The 16,556-nt window shown below is 41.7% G+C and overlaps 1 protein-coding gene across 1 annotated transcript in view; it reads left to right on the top strand.

Moving 5' to 3' along the window:
- The window catches only part of PPP1R42 (protein phosphatase 1 regulatory subunit 42), a 58,550-nt gene extending 44,341 nt beyond the window's left edge, over positions 1-14,209 (top strand). The window contains 2 exon segments of the mRNA XM_074386723.1: positions 7,104-7,263; positions 14,098-14,209. Of these exon segments, the coding sequence (XP_074242824.1) occupies positions 7,104-7,263; positions 14,098-14,209 (272 nt within the window).
- The last annotated feature ends 2,347 nt before the right edge of the window (positions 14,210-16,556 follow it).

The following is a 16,556-nucleotide window of genomic DNA, read 5'->3' as shown; positions in this document are numbered from 1 at the left end:
CCATCTCTACAAAATATAAAAATTAGCCAGGCATGATGGCAAGTACCTGTAATTCCAGCTACTTGGGAAGCTGAGACAGGAGAACTGCTTGAACCCAGGAGGTGGAGGTTGCAGTGAACCAAGATGCTGCCATTACATTCCAGCCTGGGAGACAGAGCAAGACTCTGTCTCAAAAAAGAAACAAAAGAAAAGAAAAGAACTAACTAGTCACAGATTTTTTTAGCCTATGACATCGGAATGAGCCCCTTCCTCTTTTCCATGATAGAGTTTGAATGCTAATATTCTTGTTCTACAACTGATTAAGGGAGCAGATAAGGACACAGTGAGGGGCTAGGCCAGGGGAATAGGAAAAGGGAAATGGAGATGCTGTAGTGAGGCTTTATGCACAGATAGCATATCATAGGAGCTCTGTCATTCTAGGACAAAGTGTTTGACATGAGGAAGAACATGGGTGGAGAGGCATGGAGCTCTAGTGATTTTGCCATATCATGTTCACTGAATACTATGGACCAAGCATGGTGGTTCACACCTGTAGTTCCAGCAGTTTGGGAGGCTGAGGTGGGAGGATAGTTTGAGCCTAGGAGTTCAAGATCAGCTTGGACAACACAGTGAGACCTCATCTATACAAAAACTATTTTAAAATTAGCCAGGCATGGTGGCATGTGCTTGTCCCAGCCACTTGGGAGACTAAGGCAGGAGGATCACTTGAGCCTGGGAGATCAAGGCTGTAGTGAGCCATGATTGTGCCACTTCGCTCCAGCCTGGTCAACAGAGCAAGACCCCATCTGAAAAAAAATAAAGAATATAAACTATGGAAAATTATTAGGTAGAATGGGACTTTTAGTTGACAATATACTCATAAGTATATTGCAATATACTGTGTTGCGATGTGAATTTCTCAAGATCTGAAACTTTTAAAATAATCAGAAAGTATTTTTCTTCTATTCATTGCTGGCTGGCTGTGAAGGGCAGAAGTAGATCTAGGGTAAGGATTCTAGTATTTTACGTATTTTCATATTACACCAAAGATGTCACCTTTTTAATATTTAATACAAGCTCTCACTCCAAAATTGGGCCAATTCTAAAAATAATGTAGTTTCTTTCATATTAACAGATTTTGAAAATTCTTCCTAATTTAGGAGCAACTATATTAATTGTTAACATCAATGAAATTTTACAAAATAACACTATGTCTTTAAATTTAGAACTTTAAAAAAATTGTAGTCTACTAACCAAAGCAATCTATACAATGCAATCCCTATAAAAGTTACATTCTTCACAGAAATAGAAAAAAAAATACTAAAATGTGTATGGAATCACAAAGAACCCCAAATAACCAAAGCAATCCTGAGAAAAACCAACAAAGCCAGAGGCATCGTACTACTAGACTTCAAGATATATTACAAAGCTATAGTAACCAAAATACCATGATATTGGTATAAAAACAGAAACATAGACCAGTAGAACAAAACAAAGAACCCAGAAACCAATCCACTTACCTATAGCCAACTAATTTTTGGCAAAGGTGCCAAGGACATACATTGGATCACAGCTCACTACAGCCCCAATCTCCCAGGTTCAAAGGATCCTCATCCCTCAGCCTCCCAAGTAGCAGAGATGATGGGCATGTGCCACCATGCCCAGCTAATTTTAAAATATTATTTGTAGAGATGAGGTCTATTGTGTTGTCCAGACTAATCTTGAACTCCTAGGCTCAAGCTATCCTCCTCTTCAATAAATGGTGATTGGAAAACTGGATATCCATATGCAGAGGAATGAAACTAGATCCCCAGCTCTCACTCTATGCAAAAATCAACTCAATATGAATCAAAGACCTAAATGTAAGACCTGAAACTATAAAACTACTAGAAGAAAACACAGAGGAAATGCTTCAGGCATTGATCTGGGAAAAGATTTTATAATAGGACCTCAAAAGCACAAGCAATGAGAACAAAAATAAACAAACGGGATTATATCAAACTAAAAAGCTTCTGCCCAGCAAAGGAAACAAGAGTGAAAAGACAACATAAGAATGGGAAAAAATATCTGTAAAATATTCATCTGACAGGATTATTACTCAGAATATACAAGGAACTGAAACATCTCAACAGCAAAAAAACCAACAATCCAGTTTTTAAATGGGCAAAGGATCTGAACAGACATTTCTCAAAAGAAGACATACAAATGGACAACAAATATAAGAAAAATATGCCCAATATCACTAATCATCAGGGATGCAAATCAAAACCACAATGAGGTGTCATCTCATCCCAGTTAAAATGGCTATTAACAAAAAGACAAAAAAATAACAACAGCTGGCCTGTTAATGGTGGCTCACACCTGTAATCCCAGCACTTTGGAAGGCCGAGGCAGGCGGATCACAAGGTCAAGAGATAGAGACCATCCTGACCAACATGGTAAAACCCTGTCTCTACGAAAAATACAAAAATTATCTGGGTATGGTGGTGTGCACCTGTAGTCCCAGCTACTCGGGAAGCTGACGCAGGAGAATCACTTGAACCCTGGGGGCAGAGGTCACAGTAAGCCGAGATTGCAACACTGCACTCCACCCTGGTGACAGAGTCAGACTCCATCTAAAAAAAAATAAAAATAAAAATTTGATCTCATAGGAGTAAAAAGCAGAAAGAGGATAATACAGGCTGGGAAGGGCAGAGGGGAATAAGGCAAGGGAAAAGAGAGATTTGGTAAAGGTTACAAAATTATAACCAGATAGGAGGAATATATCTTAGTGTTTTATAGCAGCTGTCCCCAACCTCTGTAGCACCAGCAACTGATTTTGTGGAAGACAATTTTTCTATGGATCAGAGGTATGGTGTAAGAGGGCGGATTGTTCTGGAATGATACAAGTTCATTACATTTATTGTGCACTTTATTTCTATTAATATTACATTATAATATATTATGAAATAGTTATACAACTCATCATAATATAGAGTCAGTGCCTGAGCTTTTTTTCCTGCAACTAGGTGATCCTATCTGGGAGTAATGGGAGATAGTGACAGATCATCAGGCATTAGATTCTCACAAGGAGCTCACAACCTAGATCCCTCACATGTGCTGTTCACAATAGGGTTCGTGTTCCTACAAGAATCTAATGCTGCAGCAGATCTGATAGGAGGCAAAGCTCAGGTGGTAATTCAAGGGATGGAGAGCAGCTGTAAATATAGATGAAGCTATACTTGCTCACCTGCCACTGACCTTCTGCTGTGCAACCCAGTGCCTAATAGGCCACAGACCAGAACCATGGGGGTTGGGGCTATTAAAAGAGATTATTAATCTCTTTATAATCTAGTGTGAGCCCCAACTAATGCTAACATAAACAACAATCTTTTTTTTTTTTTTTTTTTTTTTTAGAGATAGAGTTTCTGTCACCCAGGCTGGAGTGCAGTGGCACAATCTCGGTTCATTGCAACCTCTGCCTACCAGGTTCAAGAGATTCTCCTGCCTCAGCCTCCCAAGCAACTGGGATTACAGGTGTGCACCACGACACCTGACTAATTTTTGTATTTTTAGTAGAGATGGGATTTTACCATGTTAGCCAAGCTGGTCTTGAACTCCTGAACTCAAGTGACCCACCTGCCTCAGCCTCCCAAAGTTCTGGGATTATAGGTGTGAGCCACTGCACCCAGCCCAAAAACAATCTTTAAAGTCATATAGATAAATTAACAACAAACTATCTGAAAATAAATTAGGAAAATAATCTAATTTACAATAACAATACAAGAATAAAATACCCAGGAACAAATTGAATTGAGATGAAAGACTTACATGCTGAAAACTACAAAATATTGATGAAAGAAATTAAATAAGACATCTCCTGCAATGTCTGCTTATAAATTTTAAAAGATATTAAACAAGACACAAATAAAAAGACACGTCATGTTCATGAATTAGAAGTCTCAATATTGTTAAAATATCCATAAGACCAAAAGTGATCTACAGATTCAATGCAATTTCTGTCCAAATTCCAATGACATTTTTTATAGAAATAGAAAAAAGCAATTCTAAAATTCATATGGAACCACTAAAGACCAAATTAATCTTAAGAATGAAGAACAAAGCTGAAGGCATAACATTTCCTAATTTTGAAATATATTTACACAGCTGGATTCGGTGGTTCACACTTGTAATCCCAGCACTTTGGGAGGCTGAGGTGGGTGGATCACGAGGTCAAGAGTTGGAGACCAGCCTGACCAACAAGGTAAAACCCTCTCTACTAAAAATACAAAAATTAGCCAGGTGTGGTGGCACACAACTGTAATCCCAGCTACTCAGGAGGCTGAAGCAGGAGAATCACCTGAACCCATGAGGCAGAGGTTGCAGTGAGCCGAGATCGCAACACTGCACTCCAGCCTGGGCAACAGAGTGAAAGTCAGTCTCAAAAGAAAAGAAAAGAATATATTCCAAAGCTACAGTAATTCAAATAGTATGGAACTTGCAGAAGACAGACATACAGAGAAATGGAAAAGAATAGAGAGCCCAGGAAAAAATCCACACATATGTAGTCAATTGATCTTTGACAAAGGTGCCTAGAATATACAATGGGGAAAGAGAAGTCTCTTCAACAAATAGTAGTTTTTGTTCCTCCAAAGAAGACATACAAATTTTTCAAGGAAGATATACAAATGGCCAGCAGTTATATGAAGCAATATTCAATGTCAGTCATCATCAGAGAAATGCAAATCAAAATTAAAATGAGCTATCACCTCACATCGGTCAGGATGGCTTTTTTTTTTTTTTTTCTTTTTCTTTTGAGAACAGTTTCACTCTTGTTGCCCAGGCTAGAGTGCAATAGTGAGATCTCAGCTCACTGCAACCTCTGCCTCCTGGGTTCAAGCTATTCTCCTGCCTCAGGCTCCGAAGTAGCTGAGATTACAGGCATGCACCACCACACCTGGCTAATTTCGTATTTTCAGTAGAGACGGGGTTTTGCCATGTTAGTCAGGTCTCAAACTCCTGACCTCAAATGATCCACCCACCTTAGCCTCCCAAAGTGCTGGGATTACAGACATAAGCCTTGGTGCCTGGCCAGCTATTATTTTTTAAAAGGTAACACATGTCACAGAGGATGTGAAGAAATTGTAACCCTTGCACACCATTGGTGGGAATGTAAAACAGCGCAGCCACTATAGCAAACAGTATGAACCTTCCTCAAAAAATTAAATATAGGACTGCCATGTGACCCAACAATCCCACTTTTGGGTACCTATCTAAAAGAATTGAAATCAGGATCTGCAAGAGACATTAGTACTCCTATGTTCATTGCAGCACTGCTCACAACAGCTCAGCGGATGGATTACTTGAGGTCAGAGGTAGTGAAAACCCGTCTCTGCTAATAATACAAAAATCAACCGGGTGTGGTGGTGGGCACCTGTAATCCCAGCTACTCAGAGGCTGAGGCAGCAGAATTGCTTGAACTGGAAGGCAGAGGTTGCTGTGAACTGAGATTGTGCCACTGCACTCTAGCCTAGGTGACAAGGTGAGACTCTGTCTCAAAAAAAAAAAAAGAAAAACAGTCTCTAAAGTCAATTAAAAATAAATTTAAAGTGAACACTGACTAGCTGCAGCAGAAAATTTTCTGAGCTTTTCTCAGAAGTACTTGGTTATTCTTCCTTGGCCATTTGTAGGTGCTCCCTCCCCTTGCCCATGTTTGACATTCCCATCCAAACAGACAGTACAAATCTGGAACTCTTAGGCTTAAAAGCAGTGACATCCCTGTATATCTGTATGTAATATACAATAACCCTATCCTTTTGTATATGTCCAATAGCATACTATATGGTCTTTATGCAAAGACTCTTTTATTATGGTGCAAGAGAAAGGGAAAACATAAATTAAAATCTAGAAAATATATTATGTATTTTCAAAATCTACAGTATACCTACCTTTCAGGTTTTTAGAAGAGTTAAGATGAACCTTTTAAAGTCACCTCTGTACAACCAAACACACTGTAAGGGAACAGGAATTCTTAAAAAGATAGTAATAATTTTTGTTCTTCCTAATCTTTTACATATTTTTGATAGCCTTGTAAATTTGGAACTATATATTGGGGATTATGGTAAAATTATAGGAATTATTATAACCTCTAACTTTAAGGATCTTAACAATTTAAAAATGGAATCCTAAGTATAGCCATATAGCTATATAACACAAAATTGTAAACATACTTTAATACCTTAATAAAATCCCAAATATACACACATCTTTTCTTTTCTTTTCTCTTTTTGAGACGGATTTTCTTTCTTGTTGCCCAGGCTGGAGTACAATGGCATAATCTCAGGGTTTGGCCCACCGAAACCTCTGCCTCCCAGGTTCAAGCAGTTCTCCTGCTTCAGCCTCCTGAGTAGCTGGGATTACAGACATGTGCCACCACGCCCAGCTAATTTTGCATTTTTAGTAGAGACAAGGTTTCTCCACATTGGTCAAGCTGGTCTTGAACTCCTGGCCTCAGGAGATCTGCCCACCTCAGCTTCCCAAAGTTCTGGGATTACAGGTGTGAGCCACCACACCTGGCCTATGCATACATCTTTTAGCACCTGCTTTTATAAAAGCACTTCTTTAGAAAAATTAATGTATTCATTTAATAAACATGTATTAAGCACCTTGAATGTGTCCCTGAATATGCAGCCACTGTGAATTAGAGGTGAACAGGGCAGTCCTCACTTAAAAGGAAATTACTGCTGGAAAGGGAGGAGGATCTGAAAGCAGGTAAATGATGTGGAATGTTAAGAGCCAGAACAAAAGTATGGATATATCCCCAAAACTAATCATGACTTATTCACTTCCTACAAGTTAAACAATTTGAAAATACAAATTAACTCAGAACGTAAGATTAAGGGCAGTTAATATTCATATTAATGTTGGCATGCCCATTTTGTTTATAAGAGTGGACCATGAACTTTATAGGTTTTTGTATATGAAAGTCTGTGCTATTTTATCTTGGGTTATTAATTTTATTACTAGTTTTACTGTGTATTCATTTAGCTTTATTTAATTTTTAGATATTCTAAAACTGTTATACTCTTTTACAATTTAGTTATTCATTTCAAAGCAGAATGCTTTTAATTCTTTGTGTGCTACAGGTAACTTTGAAGCAATGCATCACATAGTTCCTGTTTATTACCCACAGGTGGGTAAGCCAAAATTAGTCTTTTTCTCTGAAATACAGAGATATCCTGTAAATGGAAATGCATCTCCAGAAAGTTCCTGAGAAGATTACACTAAAATTATTAAAGAGATGGGGTAGGTTCTTTCAAATACTTATGTGACTTTATCTTTTTGGTGGGTAGGAGACATCCTTACAGTAAACACAGAGGAACAGAGGCCATCCAATCTGTCTCCTAGTTCTTTGTTCTCAATCCATTTTGGCCAAATACAGAAAGAAAGAAAGAAAAAGTTCATTGTTGGTCTGCTCAAACAGTCAGAAAGTTACTGTGGGAAGGTCGTTTCTGGAAGAGTTGGGAGTTAGACTGGATACACCCACTGAGGTAGGGTAGGGGACTTAGGAAAATCCCAGAGGCAGAGGTTAAGATGTCTCAAGAATAAGGGATTTTGTCAAAGGAGTCGGAGGCCCAGCTGATGATGAGTAGTCCACCAGTGGCTGTGTGACTGCAGAGCATATGGTTACAGAAAGAAGTCCAGAGGACTACAGAATTAGGCTACTTTCACCACTTCTACAAACCAAAGGTTTTTAAGCTATTGTCTCTAAAGCAGATGAAAGTTTTACCTGATGAGGAAAAATTGCTTTTTGGTTTTAAAAGGTATTGCTTTGATGGAAAAATAAACCAGAGCCGGGAGTGGTGGTTCACACCAGTAATCCCAGCATTTTGGGAAGCTTAGGTAGGTAGATCATTTTGGTCCAGGAGTTCAAGATCAGCCTGGCCAACATGGAGAAACCCTTCTCTACAAAAAAATATAAAAATTAGTTGGGCATGGTGGTCCATGCCTGTAGTCCTAGCTACTTAGGAGGCTGAGGTGGGAGGATTACTTGAGCGTGGGAGATAGAGGTTGCAATGAGCTGAGATCTTTCCACTACACTCCAGCCTAGGCAACAGAGTAGGACTCATCTCAATAAATTAATTAAATAAATAAATACCCATACCAGAAAGTAACTTCAATTGCATATAAAACATTAGACATCTGTCATATGCTGGGCAACACTGAATATAAAAACTCAAATGAAGGCCGGGCGCGGTGGCTCAAGCCTGTAATCCCAGCACTGTGGGAGGCCGAGGTGGGTGGATCACAAGGTCAAGAGATCAAGGCCATCCTGGTCAACATGGTGAAACCCCGTCTCTACTAAAAAAAATACAAAAAATTAGCTGGGCATGATGGCGCGTGCCTGTAATCCCAGCTACACAGGAGGCTGAGGCAGGAGAATTGCCTGAGCCCAGGAGGCGGAGGTTGCGGTGAGCCGAGATCGCGCCATTGCACTCCAGCCTGGGTAATAAGAGCGAAACTCCGTCTAAAAAAAAAAAAAAAAAAAAAAAAACAACTCAAATGAGGTGGGGTGCAGTGGTTCACATCTGTAATCCCAGCACTTTGGGAGGCCAAGGTGGGCGGATCACGAGGTCAAGAGATCAAGACCATCCTGGCTAACATAGTGAAACCCATGTCTCTACTAAAAATACAAAAATTAGCTGGGCGAGGTGGCACACGCCTATAGTCCCTGATACTGGGGAGGCTGAGGCAGCGGAATTGCTTAAACCCAGGAGGCAGAGGTTTCAGTGAGCTGAGATTGGGCCACTGCACTTCAGCCTGGCAACAGAGCAAGACTCCTTCTCAAAAACAAAACAAACAAACAAAAAACTCAAATGAGATAATGCTGATCTCAAATATTTTGCCATAAGCTAGTTGGGGAGTCAAATACAGTATGATTACTCTACAGTGTGACAAATGCCATGGGCTTTAAAAACCAGATCCTAACACATCTTATATATGTTTCATTAAACTTATTTTTTCAATAATAATCAATATAATGATTGTTCTATTGATCTTTCCAACCATATTAGATTAGTCATAACAATATACTAAAGGCCAATAGCATATTTCATTGAGAAAGTAAACAGTGCCAGGGGACGTACTTTGGAATAGCTTTCCTTTTTCCAGAACTGCCTGCTGAAGGTCAAGTGACTCTATCATGAGACCCTCTTTGCAGGGTCCCATCAAGGGATGATGATTTAGCATTGCCTAGCAGAGCCCACCTCAAGAAACCCTGTGAACATTACTGCTGCACTGTCCTACCTCTATTCCCTGCAGAGTGGCTCAGGCTTGCCAGGATGCTGTCTTAGGAGAGAGAAGGTCTATGGGTATGGAAAATGCCTTTTTGGGGGAGAAGTGAAAGGATATGCAGGGAGTCCTCATTTTGGCCTTGCCTCCTCTCCATTCACAATAAAACAGGAGATGTGTAAGACATTTATTGCTTATGTCCCTTGTCATTACCAAACCATTGCCTGCCTGTCCATAGCACCCCAATATTTCTTAAAGGTTTACAAAACTGTTATCAATTCCCAAACAGTGTTCTTAAGTTTTATTTATTTGCCAAGCATTTTGAAAAATTTTGCTAGTATATCATCAAGGTAGAAAATAAACAATAAAAATGTACACAGCCTCAGAAAACAATGCTAATGAATTCTTTATGTTGCCACATACATTGTTAGAAAAATAGTGAGCTCTGGCCCATTCCCCATCTCTACTAAAAATACAAAAATGAGCTGGACGTGGTGGCACATGCCTGTAGTCCCAGCTACTTGGGAGGCTGAGGCAGGAAAATCACTTGAACCCAGGAGGTGGAGTTTGCAGTGAGCCAAGATCATGCCACAGCACTCCAGCCTGGCAACACAGCAAGACTCTGTCTAAAAAAGAAAAAGAAAGAAAGAAAGAGAGAGAGAGAGAGAAAGAAAGAAAGAAAGAAAGAAAGAAAGAAAGAAAGAAAGAAAAAGAAAAGAAAAGAAAAAAGAAAAAAGCAACCATTTGCCTTAATTACTTTAAGGGAGAGAATGAGCTTGCAACAGCAGATGTGTCCCTACATTCTATGTTTAATATTCAAGGTGCGGAGCATGCTCAGAGGTGGAAATAAGCTTACAGTACATCTTCCAAAAGGCTAAAGGTATGTGCCCCACAGTCCTTTAGGGTTCTACACACTGGAGGCTGTGCCTGTATTCTATGTGAAGCCAGTGAAGCAACATCTGTCCAAAGACAGGGGAATGTTTTCCACCTCTTTTATAAATGCGTGCAATCTGTGCTCATGTATATTTATACAAGCCTGCTTTCCCTACTGGGAGGAAAAAGTCAGACTCATTGACGTTGTTTTTGAACCTCAAACTGAACTTGATACTATCAATGTACACTTTAATTAAAGATTAGGTCAAACCTATTTTTTATTTAAAGGCTGATTCTGAACAAATGCCTTCACTGTTCAATTTTAAAAACTATGGTATTAAACAAACAAAAAGGTACACATTATTGCTTCTTTCTGTGTTTGTCACAGTAAATACTTCTGACAGATGTTTCCTCTCTTTGCAAACATGATAGGAGGTGCTTGAGCCTTAGTAATTTTAAAATAGACATTAAATGCATTTATATATTACATATAAGATCCTGAGAATACTGTGTACCACCATACAATGAAAAACAAATTGTTATTTGATTATTTAACTATCTTTCAAGCCCAAGCAATGTTAATAGAGTCAATCCATCTCTTTCGTTAATGTAAAAATAATAACTTCCTAGCTGGGTACAAATGCCCTTAATTTCAGATACCTTTAAGGAATGCGAATCACTGAGACCCATAATTCACAGGAAATATTCACTGTATGTTATTTAACTATTTCTAAAATACCTAGTATCCTTTGTCAGAATATGGAAGCATTGGGTTTCTTTGAATTAATAAGTGAACTTGAACAACAGTTAAAAAAAACTTTCCTTCACCACTGTTAAGGTTATGTTTGAACAGTTGTAACAACAGATCTATGTGCTTAGGAAAGAATTTTTAAAACTCAGATATTTTTAGTCACAAAACTCTAGGATAATGTTATATAAACTCACTTGCAAAGTTCAAAATGACTTTAATTTTGCTTTGTTAAACATAACAGTCTATTTAATTTTATGTGCAAAATAAGCTTATGTGTATCAGTAATATAGGTATAATGTTAATATTTTTATTTGCAGTTCTCAAAGAACCATTTTGAAATTAGGATACTCCCCTCCGTCCCCAAAAAGTGCAAGAGTGGTAAGCAACATAGTTTTTTAAGGCTGGGTGAGGTGGCTCATGCCTATAATCCCAGCACTTTGGGAAGCTAAGGAAGGAGAGAGGATTGCTTGAGGCCAGGAGTTTGAGGGCAGCCTGGGCAACACAGTGAGATCTCATCTCCATAAGAAAAAAAATATTCCAGTGTAATAGCACATCTCTGTAATCCCAGCTACTTAGGAGGCTAAGGTGGGAGGATTACTTAAGCCTAGGAGGTTGAGGCTGCAGTGAGCTGCAATTGTGCCAGTCCACTCCAGACTGAGCAACAGAGCAAGACCTTGTCTCAAAAAACGAAAACATTTTTTAGTTAAAACAGACTAGTTTTAGTTAAAACAAGCTAGTTTTTGTGACTTCTAGTCAGTCTCAACTCTGTCAATGTTTTACTCTGTGAACAAGTGTTATATAAGACCTAATTAAAAAGAATTACATTATTTTCCATTTTTAAATGCCTATATTTTGAAAGCTGAACCTTCATTATCCAAACAAATGTTAAAAGACAGTAGAACTCTTTTAAGAATACGATAAACCCCATTTTATAGATGGGAAAACGAGGCTTGGAAAGGTACAATCAGAAGGACCCAAGGTCACACAGTTGCCATGAACAGAGCTAGGACTTGAACACAACTCACTGACTCCAATAGACAACCTCTCAAGTACTCTGCTGTGGACTCTCAAACAAAACTGCCCTTAGGAACAGGAAGGGATAATAAGAGAGAACAGGTGAGGAGGTGATTAAGGTGAACTGGAAAGCACATGCAGCTGTAGTTGTTTAGCTCCACAACGGTGTGGCCACATGGACATGCATCACACTAGCTGGCAAGTGAGATATCTTGATTATGTAATCATATGATTTTTAAATATTTAACTTTTTCTTTAAAAATAACCTGCACAGGCCAGGCACGGTGGCTCATGCCTGTAATCTCAGTACTTTGGGAGGCCGTGGCGGGCAGAAATCATGAGGTCAGGAGTTCGAGACCAGCCTGACCAACACAGTGAAACTCCGTCTCTACTAAAAATACAAAAGTTAGCTGGGCATGGTGGCTCATGCCACTACTCAGGAGGCTGAAGCAGGAGAATTGCTTAAACCAGGGAGGTGGAAGTTGCAGTGAGCCAAGATCGTGCCACTGCACTCCAGCCTGGGGAACAGAGTGATACTCCATCTCAAAAAAAAAAAAAAAAAAAAAAAAAAGTCATGTACTAGAATGGGTAAAAAGAAAAAAACAAAAACTGATAATGCTGGCTAGGATATGGAGCAACTGGAACTCTCATGTACTACTGATTGGAATGCAAAAATAGTACAGACACTTTGAACAGTAGTTTGACATATTCTTTTATTTACATATTTATCTTTTGAGAGACAGGGTCTCATTTTGTTGACCAGGCCGGAGTGCAGTGGCTCAAACACAGCTCACTGCAGCCTCAACCTTCTGGGTTCAAGCAATCCTCCTGCCCTACCTTTCCAAGTAGCTGAGATTACAGGCATGTACCACCACACCCATTTAATTTTTTAAATGTTTTGTAGAGACCAGGTCTCAATATATTGTCCAGGCTGGTCTCAAACTCTTGCACCTAAGCAGTTCTCTCACCTCAACCTCCCCAAGTGCTGGGATTGCAGATGTGAACCACTGTACCCAGCCAGTTTGACATATTCTTATAACATTAAGCTGGGTGAGATAGTACATGCCTGTAGTCCCAGCTACTTGGGAGGCTAGGTTGGGAGGATCACTTGAGCCCTGGAGTTCAAGCCTGCAGTGAGCCAAGATTGCACCACTGCATTCCAGCCTAGGCGACAGAATGGAGCCTCCTTCAAAAAAAAAAAAAGATAAACATACATTTTAACACATCTAGCAGCTAGCAGTTCACTCCTGGTTATTTTCCCAAGTGAAATGAAAACATATACTCACAAAAACCTGTACCTGAACATTTATAATATTCATAATCACCAAAAACTGGAAACAATCCAGAGGTGTTTCAGCTGAGGAATGGATAAACTGTGATACATCTGTACAATGGAATACCATTCAGCAATACAAAGGAATAAACTAGTGATATACTCAACAATGTGGATCTCAAAAGCATTATGCTAAGTGAAAGAAACCAGACTCAAAAGGCTACACATACTATATAATATACTTCTATTTGTATGACTTTCTGGCAAAGGCAAAACCACAGAGACAGAAAACAGATCCGTAGCTGCCAGGAAATGGAGGTGGGAGAAAGGGTTTACTGCAAAGGGTCAGCACAAGATAATTCTGGAGAATGAGAGAAATGCTCTGTATCTTTATTGCATTGATGGTTACAGACATACGTTTATGAAAGCTTGCTGAACTGGGTGAATTCACACTGAAAAGGGTGAATTTAACTATGTAAATTACTATTTAAACAATGAGGGAAATAGTTGAAAGGTGAAAAAAGTACCAATTAATCTATTGTTTTATATACATATAAAACACTTTAATATTAAAAACAAGATGAAATAAATTGATATGCATGATTATTTTGCATTATAAGGACAATCTGGATGCAAAATATAAGAAGTCCCAGACACCTCAAATTTGCTTCATCCTAGACCTGGTCCACCTTTCCTCTAATATTCTTATTTCCATATCTCTCACGAATCATAGATTTTTCACATGCTTCACTATATCAAGAGGAAAATCTTTGTTTCTGCTTCCTTTTTAAAGCCTGACAAGATTCACACAGTTTGGCGATTAATCGTTAGCCTTTAATATTATTATTGTGTCCTAGATTCTATATGTTTGCTACCTTTTCGGGATACTTTCATTCTTTTAGTTTAATGCTTTTTTCCCCTCTATATGCAAATACAGGAATCTCTCTTTGAAGCAATCTGGAAGCTTGCTTACAAAAAATGATGTGCATGAACGTCACCTTCTCCATAACCCCAAAGAAAAAGAAAATTTGTTTGTGGAAAATGAGTAAATTCAGCCTCACGTGACAGGAAACGTTTGATTTTGTTTTTAGCCTTATAGGACTAGGCAACAATATTTTTTGTGGGTTTGTAGCTTTATGGTATCTCACTATATAAGAAAAACTTTTAAGTTCTTGTTTGATTTACTGCTTTATACAATCGGAAACTTTGCTTTCTACCTGTGAATTCAGGGACCTAGTTGATTTATTCCTCATTATATACAATTTACTGGGAAAATATGTGTTTTTCATTCAGCAATAGAAGCCCCTTCAATGGCGCGATCACAGTTCACTGCACTCTCAACCTCCAAGACTCATGAGATCCTCCCATCTCAGCCTTCGGGGTAGCTGGCTACAGATGTGAGCCACCGAACCGGGCCTCTTTTTGAGTCAATAGAATTTGGGTGTGCTTCTTTCTAAAGTGTAAATCTAATTACAGTTATTGGATGGGAATTGAGATGAAAGCCTCAGTACCATTCTGATTCACTAACGTACTAAATCTGTGGGCCAGTATATCCAAATAGTGCCACCATTACTACTGACGGCTTGGTTACGGTAGTTCCAACTTAGAAATCTACTGGAAAGTGTGAAATCATGGTGCATATACAAGAGCGCAGTTTCTTTGGTGACATTTTAAATTTGATATTCCGTTTGACCCCAAAGAAGGTAAGAAATATCTTGCTCTTGGCTTGAGCCGGAGAGTTGGAGGCTGCGGGGAGTCGAGATGGCCCCACTGCACTCCAGCCTGGGCGACAGAAAACGTGTCTCAAACACACACAAAAAAGACAGAAAACGTCCTATCTACGATGTGAATTTCTGGCATTGTTTCCAGTGTGTCCTAATTATGTTGCTAGAACGTACTCAGATTTCACCTACGAAAACGACGGGTCCAGGACCTGCAGAAACCGCCGCGGGCTCGGGCGGCCGGGGGCCCACGGCTTCCTGGGGCGGCCCCGAACAGGCCTTGGGGCGCAGCGCCCGCTTTCTAAAGAAGCCTGGGATCGGATCCCGCCCCGCTGCAAGTCGCGCTTCCCGTGGGTCCACAAGTACACCACCAGAAAAGAATGTGAGGTCCAAATAAAGAGCGGTGGCCCCCGCGGGGGCGGCGGCGGCAGGCAGGGTCCGCGCCCTCGGCGAGGAGCGCCCGCGATCCCAGGGCTGTCTGCTCTGGGACACCGGGAGCATTCGGGGTCTGGAGGGAAGTGCGGCGTACTCCCCGCTTCAGGGTAACTAGGCCAGCTTGACTCTTTTACCTTGTGGCAGAATAAACGGTTAACGCTTCGAAGTGGCACGCTCGACTTTTTCTCACGAAGCCTAAAAGTCACGCTCAACCAAATGGCAACGTTCCCGCCTCAGGGGGCGCCGGCCTGGAATCAGACTGGACCGAGGAGGTAGGACCTGGGCAGCGCGAGGCCAACCACAGACCTCGAGCCCGGCCCCAGCGCAGCCGGCGGCCGACAGCCGAAACCCGGGACTCCCAGCACGCGACCCTCAGCGAGGCGCCCGAGCGAAAGCGGCGCGTGGCGGAGAGCCGGTGGGAGGAGCCCGGAGACGCCCCGCCCCCTGGGCCCGCCCCGCCGGCCGGTTTGATTAATGACCCTCTAAGCCGCCTCAGCCCCCGGCGTATCCCTTCGGGTGGGCGCGGTCCTCCGCCCGACCTGCCCTAGGAGGTCGGAGCACACAGGCTTGGCCGCTGGGTGCCCGCATAAAAGGCGCAGCAAGCGGGCATTGGAAGCAGCCGTCGACTTGGGCTTCGGCCGTACGCTCGCACTGCGGAGCCGAGCCGCACTCGGCCGCTCCAGGAAAGGTGAGGGCCCTGTCAGACGCCCACTGCGCGGCTCCCGGGCTCGGAACGGTGGCGGTGCCGCACTCCGAGGTGAAGCCAGAGGTCCCCCCCTGCTCGGGCAGAAATTCCCCCTGACGTGAGGGGCCGAGGGCGGCTGGCGCGCAGTAGTTTTCCGCGGCGTCGGCGAGAGGGAGCCGCGCTACCTCCTGTGCGCGGTGAGCTGAATAACGTGGCCGGAGCGCTAACGAGTGCCGATCCCGGGCTGTGCTTCCGAGATCTTTCTTCTCGGGTAGAGTAGCCCTTTCGTTTAATTTGTCCCCGAAAAGCAAAGCCGCCACCGCGCCCCTCCCTCCTCATCCTTCTAGGAAGCCCAAGAACTCCAGGGCCCCCCACACCTCTCCCCAGACGTCGGGAGGCAAAATGCGCCCGACCGAGAGCGCCCTCGGGCCCGCTGGGTGGCGGGTGGGCGCGCTGGGAGAACCAGGCGGATGCGTCTCTCGAGTTAAGCCCGACGGCGCCCTGGCCTCACCGCGCCTTCGGTCCTTTGCAGCGCGCGCGGCGCGGGAAGCCGCC

Source organism: Saimiri boliviensis, chromosome 15, assembly GCF_048565385.1.
Source record: "Saimiri boliviensis isolate mSaiBol1 chromosome 15, mSaiBol1.pri, whole genome shotgun sequence".
Lineage (NCBI taxonomy): Eukaryota > Metazoa > Chordata > Mammalia > Primates > Cebidae > Saimiri > Saimiri boliviensis.
This window is presented reverse-complemented; position numbering and strand designations above follow the sequence as displayed.